This window comes from Colletotrichum paranaense (genome assembly GCF_030867605.1).
Source record: "Colletotrichum paranaense strain IMI 384185 chromosome Unknown Scaffold_6.1, whole genome shotgun sequence".
Classification (NCBI taxonomy): domain Eukaryota; kingdom Fungi; phylum Ascomycota; class Sordariomycetes; order Glomerellales; family Glomerellaceae; genus Colletotrichum; species Colletotrichum paranaense.
This window is the reverse complement of record NW_026848964.1, coordinates 437,101-464,227: the sequence shown is the minus strand read 5'-3', so window position 1 is coordinate 464,227 and position 27,127 is coordinate 437,101. Positions and strand designations below refer to the sequence as shown.

General features: G+C 51.9%; 11 protein-coding genes across 11 annotated transcripts; 4 read left to right on the top strand and 7 right to left on the bottom strand.

Annotated features, from left to right (window-relative positions):
- Positions 1 to 1,968: 1,968 nt before the first annotated feature.
- On the bottom strand, positions 1,969 to 3,289 carry CPAR01_07770 (TfdA family Taurine catabolism dioxygenase TauD; the record flags this gene model as incomplete). Its single annotated transcript, XM_060492039.1, has 3 exons — positions 1,969 to 2,534; positions 2,595 to 2,930; positions 2,986 to 3,289. The coding sequence occupies 3 exons, from the start codon at positions 3,287 to 3,289 to the stop codon at positions 1,969 to 1,971; spliced, it is 1,206 nt and encodes a 401-aa protein (XP_060348409.1).
- A 123-nt stretch (positions 3,290 to 3,412) lies between these two features.
- On the bottom strand, positions 3,413 to 3,826 carry CPAR01_07769 (uncharacterized protein; the record flags this gene model as incomplete). Its single annotated transcript, XM_060492038.1, has 1 exon — positions 3,413 to 3,826. One exon carries the CDS (start codon positions 3,824 to 3,826, stop codon positions 3,413 to 3,415), a length of 414 nt encoding a protein of 137 aa, XP_060348408.1.
- A 764-nt stretch (positions 3,827 to 4,590) lies between these two features.
- CPAR01_07768 (uncharacterized protein) lies at positions 4,591 to 5,186 on the top strand (the record flags this gene model as incomplete). The annotated part of the gene is made up of 2 exons (XM_060492037.1): positions 4,591 to 5,024; positions 5,099 to 5,186. The coding sequence occupies 2 exons, from the start codon at positions 4,591 to 4,593 to the stop codon at positions 5,184 to 5,186; spliced, it is 522 nt and encodes a 173-aa protein (XP_060348407.1).
- Positions 5,187 to 6,223: 1,037 nt separating this feature from the next.
- On the bottom strand, positions 6,224 to 7,228 carry CPAR01_07767 (uncharacterized protein; the record flags this gene model as incomplete). The annotated part of the gene is made up of 1 exon (XM_060492036.1): positions 6,224 to 7,228. One exon carries the CDS (start codon positions 7,226 to 7,228, stop codon positions 6,224 to 6,226), a length of 1,005 nt encoding a protein of 334 aa, XP_060348406.1.
- Positions 7,229 to 8,130: 902 nt separating this feature from the next.
- Positions 8,131 to 9,909, top strand: CPAR01_07766 (serine carboxypeptidase S28; the record flags this gene model as incomplete). The annotated part of the gene is made up of 2 exons (XM_060492035.1): positions 8,131 to 9,344; positions 9,396 to 9,909. 2 exons carry the CDS (start codon positions 8,131 to 8,133, stop codon positions 9,907 to 9,909), a joined length of 1,728 nt encoding a protein of 575 aa, XP_060348405.1.
- Positions 9,910 to 10,242: 333 nt separating this feature from the next.
- On the bottom strand, positions 10,243 to 12,248 carry CPAR01_07765 (glucose oxidase; the record flags this gene model as incomplete). Its single annotated transcript, XM_060492034.1, has 5 exons — positions 10,243 to 10,275; positions 10,327 to 11,486; positions 11,548 to 11,677; positions 11,730 to 11,995; positions 12,050 to 12,248. The coding sequence occupies 5 exons, from the start codon at positions 12,246 to 12,248 to the stop codon at positions 10,243 to 10,245; spliced, it is 1,788 nt and encodes a 595-aa protein (XP_060348404.1).
- Positions 12,249 to 13,277: 1,029 nt separating this feature from the next.
- CPAR01_07764 (uncharacterized protein) lies at positions 13,278 to 14,927 on the bottom strand (the record flags this gene model as incomplete). Its single annotated transcript, XM_060492033.1, has 1 exon — positions 13,278 to 14,927. One exon carries the CDS (start codon positions 14,925 to 14,927, stop codon positions 13,278 to 13,280), a length of 1,650 nt encoding a protein of 549 aa, XP_060348403.1.
- Positions 14,928 to 16,943: 2,016 nt separating this feature from the next.
- Positions 16,944 to 21,930, bottom strand: CPAR01_07763 (fungal specific transcription factor; the record flags this gene model as incomplete). Its single annotated transcript, XM_060492032.1, has 15 exons — positions 16,944 to 16,992; positions 17,050 to 17,279; positions 17,337 to 17,888; positions 17,943 to 18,367; positions 18,422 to 18,810; positions 19,196 to 19,784; positions 19,845 to 20,016; positions 20,098 to 20,273; positions 20,347 to 20,495; positions 20,554 to 20,678; positions 20,731 to 21,314; positions 21,361 to 21,519; positions 21,575 to 21,627; positions 21,679 to 21,777; positions 21,890 to 21,930. 15 exons carry the CDS (start codon positions 21,928 to 21,930, stop codon positions 16,944 to 16,946), a joined length of 3,792 nt encoding a protein of 1,263 aa, XP_060348402.1.
- A 1,005-nt stretch (positions 21,931 to 22,935) lies between these two features.
- On the top strand, positions 22,936 to 23,643 carry CPAR01_07762 (uncharacterized protein; the record flags this gene model as incomplete). Its single annotated transcript, XM_060492031.1, has 3 exons — positions 22,936 to 22,982; positions 23,023 to 23,115; positions 23,385 to 23,643. 3 exons carry the CDS (start codon positions 22,936 to 22,938, stop codon positions 23,641 to 23,643), a joined length of 399 nt encoding a protein of 132 aa, XP_060348401.1.
- A 739-nt stretch (positions 23,644 to 24,382) lies between these two features.
- On the top strand, positions 24,383 to 24,862 carry CPAR01_07761 (uncharacterized protein; the record flags this gene model as incomplete). The annotated part of the gene is made up of 1 exon (XM_060492030.1): positions 24,383 to 24,862. The coding sequence occupies one exon, from the start codon at positions 24,383 to 24,385 to the stop codon at positions 24,860 to 24,862; it is 480 nt and encodes a 159-aa protein (XP_060348400.1).
- A 194-nt stretch (positions 24,863 to 25,056) lies between these two features.
- CPAR01_07760 (uncharacterized protein) lies at positions 25,057 to 27,038 on the bottom strand (the record flags this gene model as incomplete). Its single annotated transcript, XM_060492029.1, has 3 exons — positions 25,057 to 26,207; positions 26,286 to 26,458; positions 26,518 to 27,038. 3 exons carry the CDS (start codon positions 27,036 to 27,038, stop codon positions 25,057 to 25,059), a joined length of 1,845 nt encoding a protein of 614 aa, XP_060348399.1.
- Positions 27,039 to 27,127: the final 89 nt, after the last annotated feature.

Genomic DNA, 27,127 nt, shown 5'->3' with positions numbered 1-27,127 from the left:
CTGTACCTGTATGCATTCTCCCCTTCCTGGGGCTCTGCAGGTCGGTTCGGGAGGATTGCAGCAACCCACCGACCAAAAATAACGCAGCGATGGCCTCAGCTCAGTGGGTGATTTGGTAAGCACCGTACGTACTACGTACCGTATTCGTACCTTGTACCTGCCTTATCTTAATCACAATGGAAGGAGCAGATGATCACTCACGAGAGCCACAGTTGCTAACTAATGTTCACATCTTCATTTTCTCTCTTCTCCCTCAGTTTGCCTCTTCAATTCTCATCTCTTCATCTTTTCCTCTTTCGGTCCTCATTTCCAATAAGCTTCCGAATAAGGTAACTCACGGCACAAGCGACATGAAGATTGCCCACTGAAACTTTCCGCCTCGTATTCTGCTTCACACCTTGGCTTACCTTATTGCTGCTAGCTGCACGATTTACAGTTGCCGCTACGCTTGGCTGAGTCCTGCCATTGCGACTTCCACACAGACAACGCCGTCTCATCGACGCGTCTCTGCGAGCTTAATTCTCTATCATGTAGACTAATGCAGTTAATGGAGGTGCGTGAGCGTCCGGATACGGTGCCATCCAAGGCGTCTAGCTAACATGTCTCCCAAAACTCTCGCGGCTTTCTGCTCGGTAAAACTCGCCCAACGTTGGTTGCCATTGAATGCTGTTAGTGACAGACTAGTGAACAGTCACGACTCACAACCCTCACCCATGTCGGTTCTGCCGACTAAGACTGGCTCACGGAGGGACCGCCAGGGGATCGGTGCTCATCTGTCCCAAACCATCTCTCACACGCCAGCCGCAGGGAATTGATGAACCGCTTACGTGCTGCTGGCTGCTGTCACGGGGTCACTGCCGCCTAGCAACCGTGGCTGTGGAGGAGGAGACAAGCCCATTCAGCCACTCTTCTACGACGTCCTCAGAATTTTGTGGATGGAAACGGAATCTACTACCCATAGATTCGCTTGACGCTAGCCGACGTCTCCCTCCAACACAAGGACTGTTGCAAGAACAAATCGCCATCTGGGAAAAGTGCCCGGCTTCGATGGGAGACGGACTTTGACCTCTTCCTATTCCACAATGGTGCAGAAACGAGAAACGACCCGAGCAGAACAAAACCTCTCGTCAAGGCGCCAATACCACCTCGTATAGTACCGCTCAAAGCTTCAACGTGGCCGCCGGACCAATGCCAAACGGCACCTCCCATCTAACGACAAAGAAGAAATGCCCATAGCGATGACTCGAAGAACGTACCAAAGACCCTCAGAGGTCCGTTGAAACGCGCGCGTCTGGCGTCAAGCCTACGTCGCAAGAAGTCTGGATCGCCCGTCTGAACCACTTGACTCAAGGTCTGCGTATGATCCACGCGTTGCCGAACGGCAAAATGATTCGATGCCTAGCCAGCCGGCCGAGTTAAGCTTGGAGGGTATTAGGACGGGGACGGCTGCGACAGTCAGCAGCGCCTATGCGTCGGGGCCTTTGCCGACTGACTAGTCGACAGGAAACCGGTCATTCTATGCAGAGAAGAACAGAAGAAGGAAGATCATCTGGCCGACCATTCTCAGGGTCTGGATGCAACGCCCGTGCCATGTCTGACCGGCAGATGCGACGGTCTCGAGATTGGCTCTGAACTCTAAAGAGAACCGATGGGAGGGTCCAGTATCAGAAGTCTCGTGCTGGGCCACTGTTGGCGACCTCGTCTGATCTATGCCTCAACCCCTAAGTGGGGATTAAGTCTACTTGATACAGGCACAGCTGAAAGATGCTCGGGAGCAACTCCCGAGCCACGATAGGGCAGAGTGAAACCGCCTCTTCCTCTTTTCTGGGGAAAATCATTGTTTTGACTGCTACGGTAACCTCTTCCCGTGTAGGAAAATGAGTCCATCATCGTTTAGTTGTCATACCAAAGCTCAAGAGCACGACCATCCAGAGAAACAGGTCGTTTGGTTCCGGAAACAAACAATCTTCATGAGCTGTAATCCGCCTTCAAAGCGGCAATAGCTTCGGCACGCAGGGCCTCCCGTCTGCTTTGACTCTGGGGGTCAAAGTACGGCCTCTCCCCGAGACTCACGGCACGAGACCCTTGTCTCTCCCCGAGGTCATCCACGATGTAGTCCGGCGTCGCGGCGTGGTAGGCCGAGCGGTTGTCCCAGATGGCGACGTCGTTGGGGTTCTGCCAGCGGTGCCGCACCTGCAGGTCGTGGTTCTCGATGATGAGCTGCACGAACCAGTCGAGGAAGTGCTTCGACTCCTCGTCCGACAGGCCGTTGATCTTTTGGACGTGGAGGCCGACGGCGAAGACGCTCTTCCAGCCCGTCACCGGATTCGTGCGGATTACCGGGTGGATGGCCTCCAGGAGCTCGCCCACGTTTTCGGGCGCGCCGCGCGGTTCCGAGTAGAGTTTGAAGCCGTTTTTCTCTGCGGTTGCGTTGAAACCTGGTTGGGCGTACGTGGCTGTCATGCCGTCGAAGAACTTTTGGAGCGGCTTCGATATTCGGTCGTATACTTCATAGCCCGAGGCCCAGAGCGTGTCTATGTTTGGTCAGTACAAGTGTACACCAAAGTTGGCGGCGAAAGCTCGAAAGTGCTCACCTCCTCCCGTCTTGGGCAGCTGTGTTAGACGAAGAAGCGCATAGTCACTCGGCACGGGCTCAAACGTGATATCGGAATGCCACTGTGACCTCTGCGTCTGCTTCTTGGTGTAGTTTAGGAAGCGGTGTATGCCCAGCCGCTTGGCCTGCACCGACGAGATGACGCTGATCTCATCATCATTGGTGTCGCCGCGGCCGGCATTGTTGACGGGGTGGATGTGGAGCTTCGAAGTCGAGGGCTTCCCGGATAGCTCGCCGAGACGTTGGACGAGTTCCTTTTGGAGGTCGTTGTCGATGTTGTCTTGCTTGCGGAAGAATACGACACCGCGCTGCGAGACTGTGGTACTTGTGTCAGTATGGGAGATGAGTATGTCGGTGAAGGCCCGGCTCACTGGTGATTGCTAGGTCACGAAGGAGTTCATCAGAGTTGGGCGCACGCAGCAGCTCTTTGAGATCGAGAGTCGGGTACTCGCGGCCGATGACGGGCGTCACTTCGAAATGCTCGAACTGGTCGAGAACCCCCGTCGCCTTGAGAGGTTCCTTGTGGCCTATCCGTACTTCTGGGAGCTTCTCATCCAGGGGCGGAAAGTCGTCTGCGTATACTGCCTCCTTGACTTGTTCCTTCGCTGGGGGGTCTTTCTCCTTGAGATCCTCGATCTGCTTGGCGGCAGCTGTCTCTGTTGCGGATGGTGCCATTTCTGAATGTCTTCTGGCGCTGAAGAAGGAAGTTTGTTTACTGCGACTTCGACACTTGGACACTTTCTATCGCGGGGTCGAAGAGGGGTCTTGGACACGTCTTATACGCCCTTCCGATATCGATCACCACACCACCACCGTGCGGGCCGTGAAAAAGGCGAAAGTTTGCGCGACATCACACCATATGCAACTCGGATCCTCTAATTGGGTTGACGGTATGCATGCGGGGGTCAGCAGGATTCCAGAGGAAAGACGGGACGACCACCGGTAGAAACGGGCAAATGGCGGGTCGCCGGAGCTCGGCGGCACATGTCGAGGCCGAATCGGAGCCGTGTGTTGGCCTCCCCTCGTCCGGTGTACCCATTTCTCTATGCCGTTTGGGGTAGCTTTCTGTCTTGGCTTCGGTGTCGATGGGCGGGGTAGACCAATAGGATCTGGGCGGCGTCGACATTTGGAGCGAGATGGTTTGCGGAGATGGGATGAGTTGGAGGTTGCATTGCCTGTGGCTGAACAAATCGGAGCCGTTGTGGTATCCATCGCGAGGCTTTGGTTCTTCAGATGAAGTTTGTGCCAAGGATAATGTGCCATGCGCGATCTTATGAGAGCTTCATTTGGAGTACGTCAGGTGAGAGAGAAAGGGCTGAGCTTGACCGGAGGAGGCTTTAGACAATAACGGGACCATAGAGGGAGGACTAAGGTCGCATTGCAAATGACATTAAATTCATTAGGCTCAATCGAGCACCCTATCAGATATGATACCAGTTGCGCAATTGCATCTTAACCAAGTTGAGTTGATAATTCGAAATTGAGTAAAGCAAGCACAACATCTTACAGCGGTTGACGGAACGCCTGGTATTGTCTTACATCGGCTCCGGTCTTGGTAGTGGGCACCGTTCCTCACAGCCTGATATTTCAATCAGTCCAGGGTGAGTAGGCATGGCAGCAGCCGACGTCTATTATTTCGGCAATGACAGCAGTCTTATCATGAAAGAACCGAACCCTTTTATGACAATGACTGATGACATGCTGATCACTGAAGGCGGGTTTACAATTTACGATGACGGAGACGGGGAGAGACTAAGCGTCGATCCACGACTGCCCGCCGACGTCATCGACCTGTCACCGATGTCATTGTTCTAGAGCTCTTGAGCTTTCTGCAACAGACTACTTTGCGACGCGGAATTTCCCTGTGAATAACTACAGTCGCGAAACTCTGACTTTTCAGACACTCATTGCACTTATAGTATTGTAAATCTTACCTTGCCCGAAGAATCATCTCACCTTGGACCGGAGAAGCCAAGATGTCATCCTCAGCACCACCCCAACCCCCAACATCAGAAGCCTACAAGGCACCCTCGAATCCGACAACTCGCAACCCCGCCGAAAACGCAGCAGCACACGATGCCTCCGATCGCGAGACTGCCGCGCGCGATGCAGCGCTAGGCCGCACGCCCTTCCCGCAATCCCAGTCCCGCTCCGTCGACGAGGCGACGCCGAGTTCGCTGGGCGCGGGCGTACACTCCTCCGGCCCCGTGGACGAGACGGAGCGGCGGAATACCGCGTACGTGTCTGAGGGCGGCAGCAGCAGAGAGCTGGAGAACCCCAACGTCGAGGCTGAGCAGATGGCGACGCTTGCGGAGGGCAAGGTTGCCGATGCGGTGGAGAGGAAGAGTGGTACGCAAAAGGTGCCGGGGCAAGAGATAGTTAATGAGGAATTCGGGAGTGGGATTGAGGAGTGAGTATGCCCTTCATTAGTCATGGATGGTGAAACACGTGAGCCAAGCTACTGATTATTAACCTATTGAAAAGGAAGAAGAAGGAACAACAGGAGGCGAGAGATGCGATCAAGAAGGCAAGGCGTGAAGGGGTGGATGTCGATGGTATTGGAAAATCATGACAGCATATATAAGGGACGCTGCGATGTAAAGAAAGTATCACCTACTTGCCGCCTAGACAACTACAACACCGTGCCATGTTTGTGTTACGTTAAATGATCATTTAAAAAGCAAATTGAACGCACGTCTTCAACAAAGTAGTTGCGGAGACATCTCAACCAAAAAAGCAAAAGAGTTGTTCTCCCCTTCCAGAATCGAACTAGAGACCTTTCGATGAAAATGTAACCATTACAGTCGAACGTGATGAACCAACTACACCAAGGGGAGGATCGGAGCTATTGCTCCGCTCGGTGTTGCAAATCGAAGGGGCCGGTAGACCTAAGTAGCTTCAACTCCAGAGCGGGGTTCCCTCCACATCAAAGTCAATTCGAGTTGTCCTTCAGTTGTGAGACGCCATTAGGTGTTTTCTCAGCAATCAAAAGACTCTTCCCCTCTCTCCAGTGTTAAGAACTAGTTGGCGAAAGAATAGAGTTTGCAGTTCCGTAGTTATTGCTATGAACTGGCAGAAGAGAGTACTTCAACAGGGCCCATAACTACAGGGTTGCTCAACACCCTCAAGAGGCGGCACCATCACTCTTGTAGCAAAGCATCTCTCTCGGGTGGTTATCTCTACTCTCTGCCATGTTCCTAATCATTCGAGCAACTTCAGCGGAACTTGTGGGGGTTCAAGTGGAATCAGCGATTGTCTCCTTGCTCTCTTACTAATATCATGGCTTCTGTCTCCGCCCGCATGCATGCGGCTGTGTCTGGCGGGGTTCTCAAGCCCGCTTGCGAGCATCGTGAGCATCCCACAGCGGCATCAAATGTCGCATCCCATCCAGGGCGTTTAGCTCAGTGGTAGAGCGCCCGCTTTGCATTCACCTAGTGTCTGCGGGAGGCCCAGGGTTCAATCCCCTGATCGTCCAGAAAAACTTCATCACAACTCGTGATGATCATTCTTTTGCTTTTTTTATGTGGTTGTATTTTGATTTCACTGGGAGATGATGTTTAGGTAACTCTGTGCTGTCGGCGGGGTTATCCCTGTTCTCCCCGTCCGGGCTCAAGAGTTAAAAGTCTCGTGCAACCATCCCAACACATCCTCTCCAAACACAACCGGCTTCTCAAGAAGAGCCCAATGGCCGCCTTCCCTCGTGATACTCTTGACATCCGGCAGCACGCCAGCAGCTATGCTCTGCTGAAGCAACTCAGGCCTGCACACATAGTCCTGCTCCCCGCCCCAATAGAGCACCGGCACCCGAATTGTCTTCGCCTCCTCACTCAACATCCTCTCTGACTTGTCCTGGATCCCAGAGCCCGTCACAGTGTAAACACACCTTGGTGCAGCAAACCCGCCGTCTCTGCCGTAGCGCTCTATGAAGTCAGCTCTGTGTTCCGATGTGGCGAAGGGTAATGTTGGCTGCGTGCGGTCTTGGGTGATGAAGTCACGCATCTTGCCGGGCGTGCACCAGTTCTCAAGCCAGGTTTGCGGGTCGCCGAAGGTGACGCTATATACAGACTCGAGGTTCTGATTCATGAGGTCTACCGAGTCCTCGGCGAGAAAAAAGTGCCAGTACTCAAAGATGCCGACACCAAATACCTTTCTCGTCATCTCGTTGACTGTTTCGAGATCAAAGTGGCCAGTGGGCGGCATGTAAGGGACGTTCAACGTGACGAGACCGCAGATGCGATCGGGGTGAAAGTTGTATAGCCGCTGAGCGATGAGACAGCCCCAGTCATGGCCGAGGGAGATGACTTTGGTTAAGCCCTCCGCGTCGAGAATCCCGACAGCGTCGGCTGCAAGACGGTGCCATGCGTAGTCTTCTGGGTCGGTGGGCTTCGAGGTATCACCGAAGCCGAGATTATCTAGTGCCACGACGCCGTAGCCATTTGGGACGAGGTAGTTGTTGATGAGGCCGGCCCAGAGACGCGCCGTGTCAGGCCAGCCATGAAAGAGGAGGAGGGTAACCTTGGAGTTGCGAGCGGGCGAAGTGTAGTAGGTGTAGGTGAAGCCGCGAGAGACGTCGAGCGTCTTCTTGGCCAGCGCTGAAAGGTTCAGAGCTGCCATTTCGGAAATGAAGATGGGGTCTCTTAGGTCTAGCTTGACCAAATGAGGTCGCCATCAAAAACGAAATGAAGATGTTATATCTGGGGAGCCTCTTCAGAGTATAGCTAGCTCAAGCAAACCTCCATCACCCAGTCCCTATGGGCCAGATTTCAAAGCTTCACTCTTGGTGTGGTGCCACTGGGCGGCCTACTGATCCAAGCCAAGGGCACAAATCTCACGCCGAGGGCGTCATGTTGACATTGAAAAAAACTATAAGCACTATCGACCTTAAAATTCCGTCGACTTTGAAGCTGTTCTGTCAGACAACTCCACACTTGCATCGGATTGCAGCATTGATGGCTCGATTGAAGCCCTCATGAGCTGACAGCCTACGAGCGGGGCATGTACGCTGGGTCTATGGCCGGTGACTCAGCCGGCAGACTGAAATGAGATTGAACCAAACGTTCTGGTATGTTGAGCGTAGCTCTGCGTCTCAATGCGGAAATCAAGAATTTGTAAAGTCTTTCTCTCTCGGAGTCATCTTGGTCGAAGACAGTTAATCGTACGCAGTCCAGCACGAGTCCCGCAGCGGTGATGCTCACCACTACTGTTTGTGCCCCAATCTACCAAGAGCAAGTTTCACATTTCAAAAGGATGAGATCATATCTTGATGTGGCCACATTCAATGTGGTCTCTCGAGATGAATGATGGTGAGAGTGAGATGAGATGAGATGAGATGACATTCGGTGAGAGCAACAGGTGATGAGGTAAGCTTAAATGACGATGGGCTTGGGCGCGAAGCTCACACAGAAACGACCCCGCACCACTCACACCGGGTTCCACAACTTTAGTCACAACAACACTCGGCGCCGCCTCCAACTGCGGGACGGACATCATTGGTTTCCCCATCACACGCCGGCGACATGACGAATTGGAAGTCCGGAGCTTGCTTTATACTGGCCGCGGGCCGGGCCGTTGCTGCCGGACTCGGTCTGCAACATCTGGCGGGCCACGAGGCTTGGAACGCGCTGCAGTCGGCTGCCCGGGTGGAGTCAGAGTCTCAGGTGGAAATCGCCTCGGCTGCTTTTGCGGAGCAGTACCCCGAGTACAATCTCTCTGTTCCTATTGACCACTTTCACAACGACTCGCGATACGAGCCGCACTCGGACGAGTATTTTGACCTTCGCTACTGGTTCGATGCGAAGCACTATCGCAAGGGAGGCCCTGTCATCATCCTCGCGGCCGGAGAGACGGACGCTAAGGAGCGTCTGCCGTTCCTCGACCACGGCATCCTTTCCATCCTTGCCAAGGCCACCGGTGGCGTCGGTGTCGTTCTTGAACATCGCTACTATGGCAAGAGTTTCCCTGTGCCCGACCTCAGCACCAAGAACCTCCGCTTCTTAAGCACCGATCAGGCCCTCGCCGATACGGCCTACTTCGCAAAGCACATTAGCTTCCCTGGTCACGAGGACTTGAACCTTACCGCGCCTGGCACGCCCTACCTTGCTTATGGAGGCTCGTACGCTGGAGCCTTTGCGGCCTTCCTGAGAAAGCTCTATCCCGAGGTCTTCTGGGGCGGCATCTCGTCGTCAGGTGTCACGGCAGCAATCATCGACTACTGGGAGTACTACGAAGGTGCCAGGCTCTTTTCGCCAGGTGACTGCGCCGAGACCACCCAGAAGCTTACTGAGGTCGTCGACAAGATCTTGCTTGGAAAGTCTGAAACTGATAAGAGCCAGCTCAAGGATCTCTTCGGTCTAGGCCCTCTTGAAGATGATGATTTCGCTAGCACCCTGTCGTACGGCATTTCGGGACTGCAGTCAACCAACTGGGACCCTGCCCAGGATACCACCGCTTTTGGAACGTACTGTGCCACTGTCAGCTCAGACAGTGTTCTCTTTGGCAGCACCCGTCATTTGAAGTCGTCGGTGGACGAGTTGCTGTCCGCCAGTGGCTCAGACGCCAAGCTGACGAATCGCATGCTCAACTATGTCGGTTATGTCAAGGACTACGTCAAGAAGGGCTGCAAAAGCGGAGACTTGGTCAAGTGCTTCTCGGGCCGCAACAGTGAAGAACACCAAAACACCTCTATTCGCCAAGGCCCTGGCCGCAGCTGGATCTACCAGGTCTGCACAGAGTGAGCGTTTCCAAGTCAGCGAGTTCGATCAACTTCTAACACTTCTCGTAGATGGGGTTACTTTCAGACTGGATCGGGTGTGCCCGACGATGAGCTTCCCCTTATCTCGCGCCTCATCGACGTCGACTACAGCTCCATCTACTGCCGCGAAGCGTTCAACATCACTGAGCCCCCCAACGTGGACGCCATCAATAAGCACGGCGGCTTCAACTTTAGCTACCCGCGTGTCGCTATCGTCGATGGCGAAGCTGATCCCTGGAGAGCTGCCACACCCCACAAAATTGGCCTGAACCGCAAGTCCACGACCAGCGAACCCTTCCTTCTCATTGATTTGGGTGTTCATCACTGGGATGAGAATGGATTGAAGCCGGAGGATGTTACGCCGCATTTCCCGCCTGCGTCCATCAAGAACGTTCAGGCTCAGGAGGTTGAGTTTGTCAAGGCTTGGATGAAGGAGTGGGAGGAGGCGCAGAGCAAGGACAGCGCCAAAGGAGGTATGTTTCCTATCAGTCATGTATCATTCGGTAAGCTGACGAGAGCGAAAGAAGTGTCCGAGGAGCTTTAGTAGAAGTCAGTGGGTGAGGACTTGAGATGGCAACGCCCGTCGAATCATCATTACGTTCATGCTTCCATTGCCTTTGGCTGGAACATTTAGTTACTAGGAACATGAAAGCTTTACATTGAATGAAACTAGAAGTATTGCCAATACACGACTACTCAATCGAATGGCTGCGCGCCATTTGACCCTCTAACAACGGGCTTGAAAACGAGTTAGAGTCGTCTGCATGGTATGTAAAAACCCTCAACGAATGTGATAAGATAACCGCAGTATGTGCCCCAAATCCAACGTGTCTGCCCATCAAAGCCTTTCAGAAGTTCCACACAAGACCAACATCAACTACTGAGTCTGCGCTTTGATCATATCGGCGGCCTTTCATCCCTGTTAGCAGTACTCCATGAACCCTGAATCATCAGAACATACCTTTTCAGCAACAGCGTAAACAGTCATGGACGTGGTCGCACCAACAGTCGTAGGCATCATCGAAGCATCAACAACTCTCAACTTCTTCACGCCGTACACCAGCAGATTCTCATCCAGCACTCCGCCCCACTCGCGCGGCATCTTGGCAGTGGTACCGACAGGATGATACACGGACGGGATAATCTGCCCCTTGGCCCAGGTTACAAGCTGCGCATCGGACGACACGCCCGTGCCAGGCGACGTCTCGCGCGCCTGATACTGCGCGAGGTCGCCGGTAGTCATGTACCGCCGCATAAACTTGATAATCTCCGCCATAACGTCCAAGTCAATGGCGTTCGACGCAGCGCGGTAGTCGACGACCATTTCGCTCTCGGGCTGCGCCGTGTTGAGGAGGATGTTGCCGCGGGACATGCAGTGCAGGTTCTGCACGGAGCCACCGGGGCCGTACATCATCATCTCGGAGAAGACGACGTTCTTGGAGCGCATGAGCCTGCCCCAGACTTTCTGCTGTTGCTTGTAGCCCTCTGTTTGCTCGGCTGTGTAGGTCGAGGGCAGGTGGGACTTGGGGTCTTGAGCTTCAAATGCCTTGGCCAAGGCCTCAAATCTATCGGGGCTGACGACGGGCAGGCCGATCATGGAGGCGAGGGAGGGCGGACCGCCGCCGCCCCAGCCACCGCCGCCTGAGTTGGGTGGCTGGATGCCCCATTGATAGGATATGCTTGGGATATAGCTGTGATCCTGGAAGTTTGATCCGACGCCGGGCAAGTCGACCTTGACAACGATGCGCGCCTGCTCGAGGTGTGCGCGTGGCCCGATACCGCTGAGCATGAGGACCTGCGGCGTGTGTACGGATCCGGCGGCCAGGATGACTTCGCGACGGGCTTTGATCTGTACAGGAGCGGCTCCCGTGTTATTACGAGAGACGAATTGCACTCCTGTAGCTGTGTCACCGTCAAAGAGAATGCGGTTGACCTTGGCACCGACGATCATCTCGTAGTTTGCGCGGTTGAGGCCGTCCCAGTGGCCGGTACGGGCGTAGGATCGCTGGAACTGGACGGGGTCTTGGGACATTGGGTACCAGTAGAGGCCGGCCTCGCCCGCGCCGCTATCGACGGGGATGGTCATGCCGGGCATCTTTGCCATTGCGTTGTAGAGGATCTCTTTGAACTATGGTCAGTGGTTTGTGAGTGACGGTAGGAGTTCATGTGAACTGGGACCTACTTAGGACAGACTGAAGAGGGCCCTTGCCAAAGGCAGCATAGATCTTGGAAGTTGTGCCCCAGTACTTGGTATCGTAGGTGATGTTGTACTCCTGAGCTTGAGCTGCGTCAGGAGGCGCGAGGGTGATGCCCTAGGACTTGTCAATCTCGTATGTTCTCATCCCCTCGCCTGATAGCTCGAACCTTCTTGAAGTATGGCAGCAGATTGTCCCAGTCCCAGGTAGATCCGGGTCCACCAAGCTCTTTCCAGGCATTGTACTCATCTTTGGTTCCTCTCAGGAATACCTGGCCGTTGACGGAAGAGCTTCCACCGACGACGCATCCAATACCCACATCGAAGCTTCGGCCGTTGAGATTGGGACACGGCTTGGACGTGATGTTGAACATACGGCGTGGGTTCATGCCGGTTTGGCTATCGTAGTAGCCATACTCTACTACGAGAACGGTGTCTTCTCTGCATTAGATTGAAGCTTTGTGCGATACAAGACACATTGGAAACTGACATTTGCCGTCCTCTGTGAGTCGATCGCCGACTGTCAGGCCAGACGTGCCTCCGCCGACAATGACATAGTCGTATTCGGTGGCGAGCTGCTCCGCTCGGGTGAGTATCTGGACGTGTTCGGGATGCTGGGTTGGCCACGCTGATGTGAGATGCGTGGCAACGCATAGGCAGTACAATGTGAAGTTTCTGATGGAAGGCATTTTTAGCCTTTGAGAAGACAAAAGAACTGTGCAAAAAGGGAATTGACGTAGGTATGGAGACAGAAGGCAGAGAACTGGGAAAGATGGGCATCTTATAACTTCAATACTTGAGTTGCGCTGTTAAAACTTCACCGTTTCAAGAGAATAGTCCACGCTGTACGACATGGAGTCCCAGATACAGTCCCGCTGGAGATGTTGAAGTACCAGACCTGCCTGGGCGTGAGTCGTACCATTCCGGAGGAAACACCTTTCTTGGTTCTATCAGTGTCTCACACGAGCCAGGAGTACCACGATTATCCCATTGGCTCTATCTACGTGGTTCATTAAGCTTATAATAGGCTCAAGGGAGGCAAGTGAGCAACATGCGGGGAGCGAATCGGCAGTGCGCACCAGAGTCGTATGAGCCGCAGCCCCTAATATACAAAGTGCGGGGACAAGCACTGAAGAGGAACCTAATAGGTGCCGCTTAACCTCAATCGAGTATATAGACTTGCCACGTTGCAGCCAAGAGCCGGATCCTATCGACGACTTCATACTGTTCCTGATTGAATCCGGTTGCCAAGACCGGATCAAAGCAGAACCTAGAGTCATGAGCTACCGGACTGGTCTCATTTTGCCTAGAGCGAGGTGTCGGCTAAGTGAACAGAGTCTGGCAGATCGAGAAGTATCATCATTGGATGTGTGACTTGGTACTTTGATGAGGCAGGAGAGACAGGCGTGATACGTTATGATTTCAGAGACTCTTAGCAGCAATCAATCAGTTTCGAGCAGCATTCTCAGGCATCTCGAACAAAATCAAGAGTGGGTCAGGAACAAAGCCTTTGAACTCAAACATGATAATATTGAAATTCAACTAAGATATTTAATTCTAGAGCCAGCATAGAAGGTATACGTGAGGTTCTCGAGGTGGTGTAAGTGCTTCAAGTGTATAGGTACACATCAGCCGGGGTTTCCTCATAAATCATTATCAAATATTGACGTTCGTTGAAAACACCACCACTCTCCCGATTGCTACAGCCAGCCCTTGATCTACACTATTTCTGCTGCAGTGAATTTATGGCCGCATTTATCAGGCGAGTGGAAGAGTACGCCGTGGAAATGGCTTGGATGTCGCTTGACGATATCAAAAAGCACACGTGCGCCTTTCGCCTCATCCTCTTCGGAGCGATGGGGGACTCTCATGTAATTCTTGAAGGTCCGACTACCAACCGCGTGTCTTAACTTGCCGAAAAAGTCCCGGACGAATTTCTTCCACTCGGGTTGTCGTGGTAAGTTGTCAGGTGGAAGCCAGAACTCATCAGACACCAGTTTGGACTGAATATCGCGCCACTGGGGAGGAGTTCCGGGCGCGAAACGGAGAAGATGTCTCATCTGGTAGTGACACCACTCTGAATGCCAGAAGGGAACTTGGTACTCTGGCGCGGCGATTTGTCGGATAGTCTTGAGGTTTGAAAGTGTTGCTTTATTGGTCCACATCCAGAAACATGTGTTTGTGACATGATGCGGGCGTCGCGCTACGAAAGGCTTCGTGTCGACGACGATGTTCTGGATGTTTTGCATCCAGCCGATGCTTTCTGTGACACATGTGCGGAAGCGCACCTTGACGTGGACAAAATCGATGTCCCAGTTGATGGTAACATTCTCTCCCATTCTTGATGCCAAATCTTTCGGTGGAGGGATCGCCATCCAGGGGCCTCCCTCGCCTTCCTCAAGCTCGTTTATAGTGAATGCTGGAAACCAGAACGGCGACCTGACACTTTGGGCCACGGATCTCGACAAAGAATCGATCTTCAGGTCGATGGAGTCGTAGTAGCCATCCGGGTACTCTGCATCCTGTCTGGACAGAATCCAAAACACCGTACGATGTGTTGGTTTCTCCGTTTCCTCGTTTTCTTTATTGAATGAGTTTGAGCCGTTGTTTGATGGCCGGATGAGCGGATCAGTGGAATCGCGGCCCTCCACGTTGTCTGACTCATCATCTACTTGGTCGAATTCTAGCTCGTCGAATGGATCATCGATGGCTCTATCCCTGATAGCCCCATTCTCGACCGTCCCATTCTCTGCGGTTCCATCCTCAGCTTCTCCATCATCAGCAGCTTCATCCTCCGAAGATTCCTCTTTAGAACTATACTCATCGGATAGATACTCGTCATATGGTTGCCCCTTGGGAGTATTGATATGTAGGGCGTCGGATTGCGGAGTGCTGTTCTTTGAAGAATTACCCTCCGGGGCCATCTTCTTGGAAGCATCCTCTTCGGCCGTTTCCTCTTCGCAAGGCTCTTCGCCGGACGATTCCTCCTCGCAAGGTTCGAGGCCCCAGTCGTAATCTTTGCCTTCTATCTTATCGTCTTTTGGATGAAGCTCTGCGATGTAGTATCTAGGTTCCAAGTAAAACTCGCGCCAAATCTTCGACTTGATCTTGTCGGGAAACTTCGCGAATTGGTGAAAAGTCGAATCTGGAATGGGCACAAGTTTGTATAATTGTGGTTTCTTTTGAAGCCTTCTCACGAGTCTGACGCGTTTGGACTTGATCTTTATGGGAACCTCCGTGAACCTGTGATGATTCGGATCTGGAGGCGGACCTGAAAGGGGCATAAGCTCGTATGTGTCTTGATGCTCATCACCTTTCCTGTAGGGAAGGACGCATTTCGCCGGTTTCTTCAAGTCTTCGTTGCGCATTTTTCTGAAGGGGAGCGGCGGAGTGCAAGTAGCTTAGTTGGAAATCGTGTATGAATGCAGCATTGCAGGAACGCGCACGGCTGGATGTATCGTAGGGTAGAAACGACGTTGATTGCTAGCTGCAGTCAACGGTGCGATTTATGAGGCAGAATGTAAAGACGTTGAAACATTGGTTTTCTATTTTCCTTACCAGCCGCAAGGGGCATGGGTATTGGTTCTCACTACCCTTCTGGTCCTTGAACGGAAGGTTTTACCAGCCAGGTTACATAGTTTTTCGAATTTTTTAATGCGTGGCTTTTCGACTTAATAAGACATCAGGGTCTTGTTACATGTACTCACGAAGTCAAGAATCGTCGGAATTTCAAATTTACTCTCCAGGAAAGGGAACAAATGACCTGGAAGGGCTGTTGACATCACCCAACGGTATGCGAAATCTGTATTTAGTAAGTTTCGATCAGTTTAACCTGTTACATACATGAACAGGATCTGCTTGAAATACTATGACATAAATCCTCATATCCTTCTTCTTGAATGCTTAGGATCGACGCCTAAGCTACCACAATCGTAACATCGAGAAGAGATAATCAAACCCGAGCATGAGGTTGCACACTGGAGCCAGACGAAACGACAATTAGGTTAGAAGAGCACCATATTTAACGCCTCATAAGTGCCATTTTAGGCCATAACCCCGTCTTGACCGAGGCTTCAGAATTGGGCATAGTATACCAACATCCATGAAATGAATCCACCAAAGAAAAGTGCATCATAACCCAGCTCTCCTCATTGGAACTTGAAACCTGCAGGTTCCTTAGGTCATGTCGTCATCTGAAGATGACTCCCCAGACTCTGAAGATGAGTCTCCCGATGTGGAAGAGTTACCCGACGTAGATAGCTCTTCAGATGTAGATGATTATCCCGAAATAGACGACTCCTTGTTCGACTTCCATGCACCAATAATCCCCAAACATCAGGAGGCCACTGTCCCAATCGTAGTCGAAGCCTAGTTGGCGCGCTTTAGCGACGGTTCTTTCCAGCTTCTGAAACTTTCTGTAATACTGGGATGAAGAGGAGGCCATGCTGATATCGACTGAGGGCTCTTGAAGAGCCTAGTCGATTGTCGCATAAGACTGGGAGTCGGTAAGTGAGTGTCACGAATTAAGCCCAACGCGGTTCTCAAGAACTCAGTCGGTAGGGTTTTTGGTCTCCACATTTAAGGTCTACCACGTGGTGATTTGGCAGGGGCTTTCAGAAGCGTTTCTCGACTTGATCTCGACTTACTCACTTTCAGTACTTTTGCCCTGGCCGCCTTACTTTCTGAATAATGCCTACTGCTTATTGAGCCAATTCTTTTATGAGACTTCTTCTCAACTTATTACTTATGGATTTGTAATCAAACATCGGGTTTCAACACTTATTTTCCTCCTCGAAGCCCCGTTGAAGAAGTCAAAGTGTCCGCAGTGCTCGAACACGAGTACCTTGACTATGCATGCACGATAGAAGCCATTCCAGACTTCAGACGGCCCAATCCAGCTACTTTGGACGGAAAAGAAAAGTCAATTAAAATCTGTGTTAGTTACATGATCATTGGTTTAACATGACGGCTAAGTCACATCTCGGGTGTTGGAACATTGTGGCAATCAACGCTACAGTCGCAGGGCCATTTTCTGTTCCTCCAGTCGGTGCCGACCAGGATACAAGGTCGCAAAACTGGCTTCCTCTCTCAATCAGCCCGCATCAGCGGATCTGAGATCACGGCTTGGTGGCAGAGTGGTCTAATGCGCAAGACTAGAAATCTTGTTCCTTCGGGAGCGTCTGTTCGAATCAGGCCCAAGTCGATTTTTGCCATTCCTAGCAATCAACTTGACTTGGATTTGCGAGAAGAAGTGGTAGCAACCTTTAATTTTGCTCACAAGTGCTCCGAAACTCATATTTCAGTCATTCGGAGCATACATTGCAGGGGGCAACGCCATTCAACCGGTTTCATTATTCATACAAAAAGCATCGCTGGAAAATGATCTAGAGCTTCCATGACGGCCCAACAGAAGTAATCTCATCATAAAGTAGTCTAGAAATGGAGCTGTTAGCGTTGAACGGCATTCATACAGAAGCAGTAGTAACTCACGTCGTCAGGAAGTCGGCGTAGTCCTCGCCCGTAACTTGCGGCCGCAGGTATTTCGCCGCAAGCTCGAACTTGTTGTTCGCCGGCGCAGACTTGAGCAGCTCCTTTGTGACCTCGTCGAGGATGTTGAGCATTGTTGTCTTGTCGAGTTTTGTGCCTTCAGCGGTGCTGACGCCGTGGTGTACCCAGTACCACAGTTGTGAGCGCGATACCTCAGCTGTTGCGGCGTCCTCCTGCAAGTCTGGTTAGTTATGTCCCAAGATGGGCCGAAAGCAGCAGTTGAAACGTACCATGAGATAGTTGATAGCACTGCAGCCCACACCACGAAGCCAACCCTCCATGTACGCCAGAGTGATATGCAGATTCTTCCTCACACCCTCGTCGGTAATTTTTCCGGGAACAACAGAGTTGATCAAATCGTCGCGCGTGACCTTCACCTCGGGCCTCTTGAAGATCTGGTTCGCGGTAGGCATGTGCTCGTTGAAAATCTCCGACGCAATCGACGCAAGCGCCGGGTGCGCAACCCAGGTACCGTCGTGTCCGGCCTTGACCTCGCGCAGCTTGTCGGCGCGCACGCTGTCCATCGCTTGGGCGTTCGCGGCCGGATCGTCCTTGCGCGGGATGAGGGCCGCCATGCCGCCCATTGCGTGGACGCCGCGGGCGTGGCATGTGCTGATGAGGAGCTTGACGTAGGCGTCCATGAAGGGGACGGTCATGCTTACGTCGGAGCGGTCGGGGAGAACGAAGCCGGGGCGGTTGCGGAAGCGCTTGACAAAAGTGAAGATGTAGTCCCATCTGCCGCAGTTGAGGCCTGAGCTATGATCTCTGAGCTCGTAGATGATCTTAGAGCATGTTAGTGAGGGAACTGATTCTTGTACTGATTGAGTGATACGAACCTCGTCCATCTCGAAAACAGCGCTGATGGTCTCGATCAACACGGTAGCGCGGATGGTACCTCGTGAGATACCGATGTAGTCCTGCGACATGTTGAACACGTCGTTCCATAACCTCGCCTCGAGATACGACTCCATCTTGGGCAGGTAGAAATAGGGGCCGGCGCCGCGGGAAGTCAACTCTTTGGCGTTATGGAAAAAGTACAGTCCAAAATCAAACAGGGCGCCGGACATGGGTTGCCCGTCGACGGTGAAATGTTTCTCGTCCAGGTGCCATCCGCGCGTGCGGGCGATCAAAGTCGGAAGTGTGCGATCAGTTCTGAGCTTGTACTCTTTTTCGCCGAGCTTGAAGTCAACTTGCCGGCGGATGGCGTCGTAAAGATTGGCCTGGCCCTGAATCATGTTGTCCCACGTAGGACCATTTGAGTCTGATCGGTGTAAGTCAAAATACAACTGACTGTTTCAAGGGCTTCCTATCTCACCTTCAAAATCAGCCATGTAGGCCCAAACATCAGAGTTGAGCGCGTTGACGACCATTTTCCTGTCCGTGGGTCCGGTAATTTCAACTCTGCGATCTACCAAACCAGGCGCTGGCTGGGCGCCTCTCCAGTTCTTATCATCGCGAACGTGCTTAGTCTCAGGGAGGAAATCTGGCAGGTGTCCGTTATCTGTGTCGATTTGACGTTGTTGGCGGAGCTTGAGAAGGTGTTGGCGAGTCGGCTCGAAACTGCGGTGCAGGATTGCGAGAAAGTTGACGGCTTCCTTTGTGAGGATCCGGCGAGAAGCTTCGTTGCCGGCGCCAAGGATGGAGACACTGTCTGATATTGATTGAACCATTGTGAAATTTCGACGTGGATATTTGAATACAGATCTATTCAACGTTTGATTTTAACTTAATAATACGGCTCTATAGTCACTCGTGATATCGAAGAGGCTATCGCCAGATATTAAGTACTCTTCTCACGGTTAATGGCGCATCATTAAAAGCTCGGCTCTATTCCGATGGTGTTCTGAATCATTGCGGAATTTGGTGAAGATTCTCGGCTCGGTACCCGAACCGGAGGCGGCCGTCATCCGATTGGCCCCACTCGCCCAGATCGTCCACCACGGTCGAACGGAGACGTTACACTTCGGACACTGTCTCAATGCAAAGGCAATTCATACGTCACTGGCGAACGATAATTCCCGAGTTATTTGCGTTGATTTATAATGTTTCGATTCCATTTAACATTATTTGTAGCGACTATGAACCATACCCTCCCGGTGCCATCATCTTTTCCAGCTCAGCCCAATCCAGCTGGTCAACTCCCGTTAAGGGGAGAGTAGGGTCATTGAAACTATTATAGATACCCTCCGCCGCTTCCAGCCCAAAGGCTTGTTCCAGATTCTCATCCAAGTTCAGACCGAACAACGTGTCTGATCCATAAGTGTCAGCAGGTCCTCCAAACATTTCTCCCTCCCAAGACGGCACAGAGGAACTGGGCGTCGGCGTAGTCAAGGGCATCTGGGCTGGTGAAGGTCCCGACTGCTCCGGTAGTCCGGCTCCGGGTGTGTTCCCTACCTGGGGTACCCCATGGGATGCCCCGGAATCTCCCATCTGCACGTCATGGTCCTTATCGAACGCTACCACATTGGCCCACACGTGTGCAGAAAACTGCCGAACATCCTTGAGACGCTGCGCTGCCGCCTGATTTCCTGCAGAAGACAGATACTCCAAGAAATCAATGGCCTGGAACAGTTCTTGCGGTGGCGGCTTTTGACTATCCTGCTTGTGTGCGAAGCCGCGCATGATTAGGACGAAGGCGGCTGAAAAGGCAGCATCCAGATCGAAGAATGCAAATGGCGCTTCCTTTTGTTAGTAATTCGCTCTTCAAATTTGCCACCCGGGGAGAATCAAGGCCTTACCAATTTCTTCTTGCCTTTGCATAGCCATGAGGATGCGGATAATTCTCAGAGCCGACTCGTTGCACAGAAGGCACAGTTGAGAGATTGCCGAGGTCACAGCCTGCTTCTGTGTTTTCTGAACCTTGTCTTTGACCTTTTGCAGAAGAATTGGTCTGATGCAGAGAATGATGGACTAATTTGGGTCGTGTTAGCACCCGTTTGCCTCGATAAAGCCAAAAGATTTGCCCATTGAGAGACGGAAGTTGGTGCTTACCTGAAATAACCTCAGATATAGTGATGCACCAGCTCTGGTGACCTCAAACTGCTTGTTGCTGAAGTCAATGGCAAGATCTGCCGGGATAGATCCGCCAATGTCGTGTAGTGATTGGAGCAAGTTTCTCATCTTCCTGACAAGATCGGCTTGCGATAGTGCGCCTCGACTATATAATGCTATTGATCACGATGATCAGCTGTGGGCCATACGAGTGACAACCAAAACGGACATGTTGTGAAGTCGACATACATGACATGATCTCTCCCGTTGTCCGGGCAATCTTGACGTTGACATTGAGAGGCTCTGGAGAATCAAACCCTGGAGAGGGGCCAGGGAGATCGAACGAAAGGTGCCTATCATCAACGGAAGCTGGACGCCCGAGGCCTGCCGATATGCGCCTAGTTGTGCATAGACGATTAGCTTCGAAGTCTTGGTGGATTAGGGTGGTAGGCTTACTGATCCAGCATGTAGACAGTCCACCACACCCGCATTCTGTGTGCTCTCTCTGATGGTAGGCACTTTTGCTCTGAAAATGGCAAGTTGCAGCCCAGAGTCAGGGCAAGTCTGACTGTTGTTCCCACCTATAGCTTGTTAGTATCTCATCTCATCCAGCATGAAAGAATCGGAACTTACGAAAAAGTATGCATCATTTTTCCGGTCGTTCCACTGCAGATATGTCGTCGCCAGACACAGAATCTCAAGCCCAACTATGCCATACTCGCTGATGCTGTGAAGTGGCGGAAGCCTCCTCATGGCCTCAGCAAACCAGAACGCTCCCGGGGGTCCGCGTACCTCGCGCGGATCCTCTTCCATCAGCTTGCCCATGGCCATGACTAGAAGGTACAGTGTGAACCAGGGCGTGTCCATCTGTCGAGCTCGAGATGCTTGGCTGTTGAAAAGCAGCGTCATGTTGTCTGTGAATGTCCGCTGGTCTAAGAAGTGCTGTGTGACTCCCATGTAGGAGTTGAAGAGGTTCAGGAGACGATTAGACTCGGCCTCTTTGGGGAAGGCCTGGTGAGGGATGCCCTTGATCAACTCATTTGTTGAAGTCCATTCAGGGGTAAATGGCAGGTCACGCGGATCCTCGTTCTCCAGGTGTTCCGGAGCATCCTTCTCCGGAGAGTCTGGGTCTTTGCCATTGTTCTCGTGGAAGAGACTCCGCAACCGTTGCTCGAAGAGCGGGCCGGGAGCACGTTCTATGGATGCTGTTCCTTTCGCTTCAGTTTTGGTTCAGGATCCAATTGCAGTCTGGGTGAGATCTACGCACCATAACTCGGAGGCGGTACCTCACCAGTAGGCTCAAAGGGCGCAATGCCTGGTGGACTCGGATTTGATGCCCCTGTTGAGACCCCCCGGGCGGGTGGCGAAGGTTGTGCTCGTGGTTGTCTGGCGAGCTCTGCTTGATATTAGACCGGATCCTTCCTACCGCAAGCAGTTGCCTACAATTGCCTGAAAGGGATCAGCCGTGATAACTTACCCTTTATTTGGTCCTCATATCGGGTCAAGGTGGCTCTCAATTCCGAGACGTATCTGTTCACTGGCTTAGCAAGTTGGAGAAGTCCGACCTCGGAGCAGACTCACGCCTCTGAATATCTCTTTCTCCCATCGCCAAATTCACAGTCTAGGTTGTTTCGTGCACAATTCCTGCAAGGCTGCTCTCCCGAACACTTGACCTTGCGCCTACGGCATGTGTTGCATCTAAGCCGGCAGTCAGCATGGCAAACACGTCACAGCGGTGGAGTTTGGTGGGGGTGAATGAAGGGCGGGCGAATTGAGGGTGGTGGTGACTGACGCGTTCGCGGACCGTGCTTTGGCGGCAGCTTGCTGAGGCATCGCGCCTTCTTCCTCGACCTCGTCTTTGATGCGTCTTTTCCTCTTCCGGCTCGAAGAAGAGGCTCCTGACACCTTGTGAGACTGCTGCCCGTTCAGTTCACCGGTAAGTTTGCAAAGTCTTCATGTGATGGAGGTCGCTGCGGCAATTGGAAGTGTGGGGCTGATAAGAGCCGAACTTGCCTTGGATGAGGGGTCTGGGGTCGGCGATAACGACCCCCGGTAGCTGCTACTCGACATTTTACTATGCGGTTTGGTAACCCGGTTACTGCAAGTCATGTATGTATGCCACTTGATGCAGCAACTGAGTATAAGATTGAGCGCTGGAGAATGATGCGATGATCTTGTCAAGAATCTTCAACAAAGTGCTGTATTGTTTGTGTAGCTTCCCAAAAGGATAGTTTACTGAATGAAATGTTTGGAGCACTTGGCTTGTCAAAAAGAAAGATCCACGACGTAACATGGCACAGAGGCGGCAAGACTGTCTTAATCACAACATTCGCCCTTCGGCAGCCATCCGATCCGCTTGTAGCCAGGACCCACCATCGGCTTCCAGCTCCGAACATCGCTGATAAGACGCACCAGCCAATGAGGTAGGCTGGAAGAGAGCTTGAACAAAAAATGCCGTTCTAAAGGACACTCGACCTTAGTACCAGTTTCTTGCGACGCGGGGTGCCCTTTTTATAGATGAGATTGATCAAGGGCAGAGAAGCCGAAATGATTGAACGTCGGTTCCCTTCCGAGAGACAGACTGCCGGTCTTGGCCGATGTCCGACACTGTCTTGTGGGGATAGCCGGAGATCTCCTTTACCAAAGTTGTCATGGTAGTGATCAATCTACCAAATCGCAAATAAAACACAACGTTCTCCCTCGTATGGTTCATATTCCCGACTGTCGTTGCTCTATGTGGTCTCAATGGCAAGCAACTGCTGAGCACACATTTTGCTCACTCTACTATGCTTGGCCTATTCGAGACATTTGGCCAGGGCATAGGTCTCTCTAGTCTTCATGTTCGCTTATCATAGCGCACCTACCGGTCTAAGTGGAAACCAACCGTGAGTAACGCAAGTAGAATATCTAGTCTTATCTTTGCAGATTCGAGAGGTATCCTGCACTCCACGTGTCGATCACTAACGTAGAGGTAGGTGTCGCAAACCTCACTGCAAGCATGGAGGATTGCAATCCCAAGTCAATCACATCTATATCACTTGCAGGCCACGATGATACAGCTTGAACTTTTCGTCGGCGTTTTGTAGTCGGAGCCATACGCACGTAAATCACAGAGCTACATGACGTAACTCCCAAGTTCACAATATGAACTTGAGTTGGGAAGACGAGCCCAGTAGTGACTTTGTCTGCCGCATTCAATTTCACTGAGTCGCTTATGCAAAGTCTCAGGTCCAATAACGAGGATGAACTCGGCATAGCCTTAAGCTACACTGTTATTAAGCAACAAGACGACTCATGGGCACCGAACTTACGTACTCATCAATCTGTATCCAGTCCGGGCTGATCCCAAAAGCCATTGAGGCCGGCAAACACTGCACTGATATTCTGAGTGAAGTTCGGCATTTTCTTCAGGCCCGCATCAAAGCCATTGTTGTATCATTGAATGCTACTGGCCGCAATCTCTTACCCCGAGGTTTGGCAGAGATCCAACAGCGCTTTCGTACTGTACGTCACCCTAGCCATTATATCTCACTGAGACTAAGGTAATAACTATAAGGGGACATGCTCGCTGGACTGTCTTATTATGAACAGCTCATCGAAGTTGACTCTCGGCATCGGATCATCTGCCAATGGAGTAAGATGACGCTGAAATCAGCCTATTGGTATGAAAGTAAATCTGGTCAGCTACACAACGTCACTGTGTCATTTGACTTGACACTTGACACATATCTGTTGAATATGGCCATTCATCATGCCTTTACGTGATGCATCTAGGTCTTACTGGCCCGTGATTAGACGGCTTCAGGGAGGAAGTAAGCAATCCTGACGGATTTCCTGTTATGCGAGTGTCGAACAATACGCCAACTGAAAAACATGCTATTAACTCTCCTTGAATAGTGATTGCAGGCGGCTTGATATCAAGTGATCAAAATCCCCACCGGGTATGCCGTATGGCCTTTGGTTGACAAAAGTTCTCAAAGGAACATCGTATGCAGCCCTCGAATGAAATGCCGAGTGTCTCATGCCTAATGCAGAAGAAGGCGTAATTAGTACGCTAATCACCACTTCGCGGGGTGTGTGGACTGCCAATGGTTCTGGAGCTAATAATAGGCTGACGTGAGATGAAAGGAGTCTGAATCCTGTGAGATCATTGAGACACCTGCCAGGAATGCATAATTATAAGAAGATGCCAACACATCAGTGATATTCGAAGGCACTCGCAGGTGATTCTCCTTCACTTTTCCACTCTCAGTTCAACGCAAATCGCTGTACCGAGTCCTCAAATATGGCATTCCGACAAAAAGTCGAAGCGACCATCAAGTCCTTCTTCGAGGCATACACAGACGGCGAAAAGCATAATGACGCCTCAATCATCAACCGCGAGGTCAGCACAGACTGCACCCGCCAACTGCTCCCCCGTTCCATGACCAAAGCATTTGGCATACCGGGCGATTTCATCCTTGACAACGCGGCCTACCAAACACAGTTCGCCAAGGACATCGCCGTCTTCATAGTCGGGGCCACTACTACTTCAAACCTCGTCGTCGACTCCGAAGCTCGAAAGGCCGCACTTACGTCCTCTTCGAATATTAAGTTCAAAGACGGCTCAGAGAATCTTCAATTGGAATTCAGTTGGTTCTTTGACTTCAACGAGGACGGTTCCAAGGTCACGAAGGTTATCGAGTTCTGCGACAAGGATTCAGTGATGCTCATGCATAGCAAGGTCAGTGCGAACGAATCGCACGTCCTAGATGCTAAGACATGATGAGGTTTCTGTACGGCTAGCTAGATCGTTGTAGAGTCATCTCTTGGTAGGAGCTTCCATGCCATATCTCCATCATGAATTCTTGATATCATTGCACTCCATACCTCAATTACTTGACATGCCTGCATCGTGTCCTCAAACCGAGCCCTAGAACAGGGTCAGGTATACCTAACAAATCACTCATTCGCACTTCCTCAGGGCGAATGGGTTCCATCGGTCTTGACCTCTTGCGCGAACCGGATGACGCCTGTCCTGTCAGCCTTGAGCTGAACCGGAACATCTCCGACCAGTCTCTTGAGGCCGCCAGGCTCAACTATGCCGCCAGCAGCTTTCTCTCTGATTTCATCGTCCATGTTCATGCATACTGGCAAAAGTACGTCGGACTTCCATGGCAGCAGCCCTTTCCTTTTCGTTCGCAGAACCTCAACTACGAGATAAATCACCGACACAGCGACCAGGGCGACAGAGTATACGATCCAAGCCCAGCGCACTACAATGACAACCTGGGTAGCCATCACGGTACCTCTGAAAGCGTCGTTGCCTGTAGTGTCGTTACTGTTCAGGCGTACGTCGTTGGTCAAGCTTCTTGTAAGTCTCTCCATCCAGCTGCCGACGTCCCCGAAACTGGCGTGCATTCCGTCCGCAAAGGGAGACGCCGAGGTGAAGACAATCCCCAAAGTCCCATCGGCGCTGACGTTTCCTATAATGTTTGTCTTTGCGTATGCTTTCATGGCGTACATCTGAAATGGACCCATTCCGTAGCTCTTGCCTGCCTCGGTATTGAAGTTGGCCGGGATGTTCACGAATGTGACATTTCTCCCGGTGGAAGTCGAGCCTTCATCCACCTCACTCCAGGTATCGACAATCTCGTCCTTCAGCTGTCCGGATCCTACGCTGATATTCCTCGCCTGGAGGCAATACCATAGAGCACACTCAGCCGCGCGGGAGTCATCAAGTGGGGTCGTCGCCGGCATCCCGCCAGGAATACCGAGACCGCTGAACTGCGCAATCAGATTGGGCGCGTCCGCCTTGATCATTCGAGGATCTGTGGATTCGAAGGTGCGGTTCGAGCCAGTGCTGATGTTGAACACGGGCATCCAGTCGGATCCTGTGCCGCAGTAACCACTAAGACGCGCACCGTCAGGCGCAGTCACAACGCAACTCGCAGAAGAGCTTCGGTTCATTTTGATCTCCGATGTTAGGTCGACACAGGAGCCGCAGACACCGACGGTCGGAACGATGGGCCAAGTGCAGTTACCAGTGGGGCAGGTCACTTGCGGCAAGTTGACTTCCGTAGACATGAATCCGGTGTACATGGCAAGTTTCGTGGGTGATAGGGGGTCCCCTGGGAAAAAAATAAAGTGTTATGATCATGCGACGAACAGAAGAGTTGCGTCTCCAACTCCAGAAGAGAGCGACTTACAAGAGTTTGAGTATCCCGACACCGTGCTTGCCCATTGACTTCTGGCAACGGTACCTGCTTGGCCTTGCGTGTTGCTCATAACCTGGTCTATCCTCAAAGTGATCAGTTGCTGGGAGAAGAAGCCCAAAGCAAGGGACAACATGGTCAACACAGCTCCAACGCAAGCAATGTGCCTAAGATCCTTGTCAGCATTGGTAGATTTCTGGTGTAATTCATACGATTCAAGACCTACGCTCCCTTGAACCTCCACATCAACTGCAAGCTACCCCATGAACCTCTCGAGGCGTCGTCGATCAACGTAAAGTCATCCAGTCTATGGTATCCACCCTTCTTTCCAGAGAAATGATTCCATTTCGCCTGGCTGAGAATGGCACCCACAGCAATCATGAAGGTCGCGCGGCAGACGGTAGACAGAATCGCGATCAGACCGTTGAGGGTCAGGATCGTGCTTGGCCATGCATCTTGCGGCTTGCCATCGTACTGCCACAGGACGATTGCCTGAGCGACGAGACTTGCAACGGCGAGAAAACAACATCCTATTTCCATGTACCACCATCTCAAAGTCGAGTATGTGTGAGGCTCCCCCACGCTGTCAAGGGTGTTCTCTCTGGCTGGTAAAATGTCATAATCACCCAGATGAGATTCCACGACTTTGGGCACGGTTTTGTGAGAAGTTCGATGCCCTGCCTCATCTTGATGGATCAGCTCATCCTTCTGCGGGCCGTTCGTCGACCGATGAGCTTGAGAAATCATTGTCGATATTATTGAACTGCGCGATCGTCCGAGTCAGGGCTGCTCGTTTGCGGGGGCTAGAACCTAGGGTCGTGGAAGGTTATTCATGA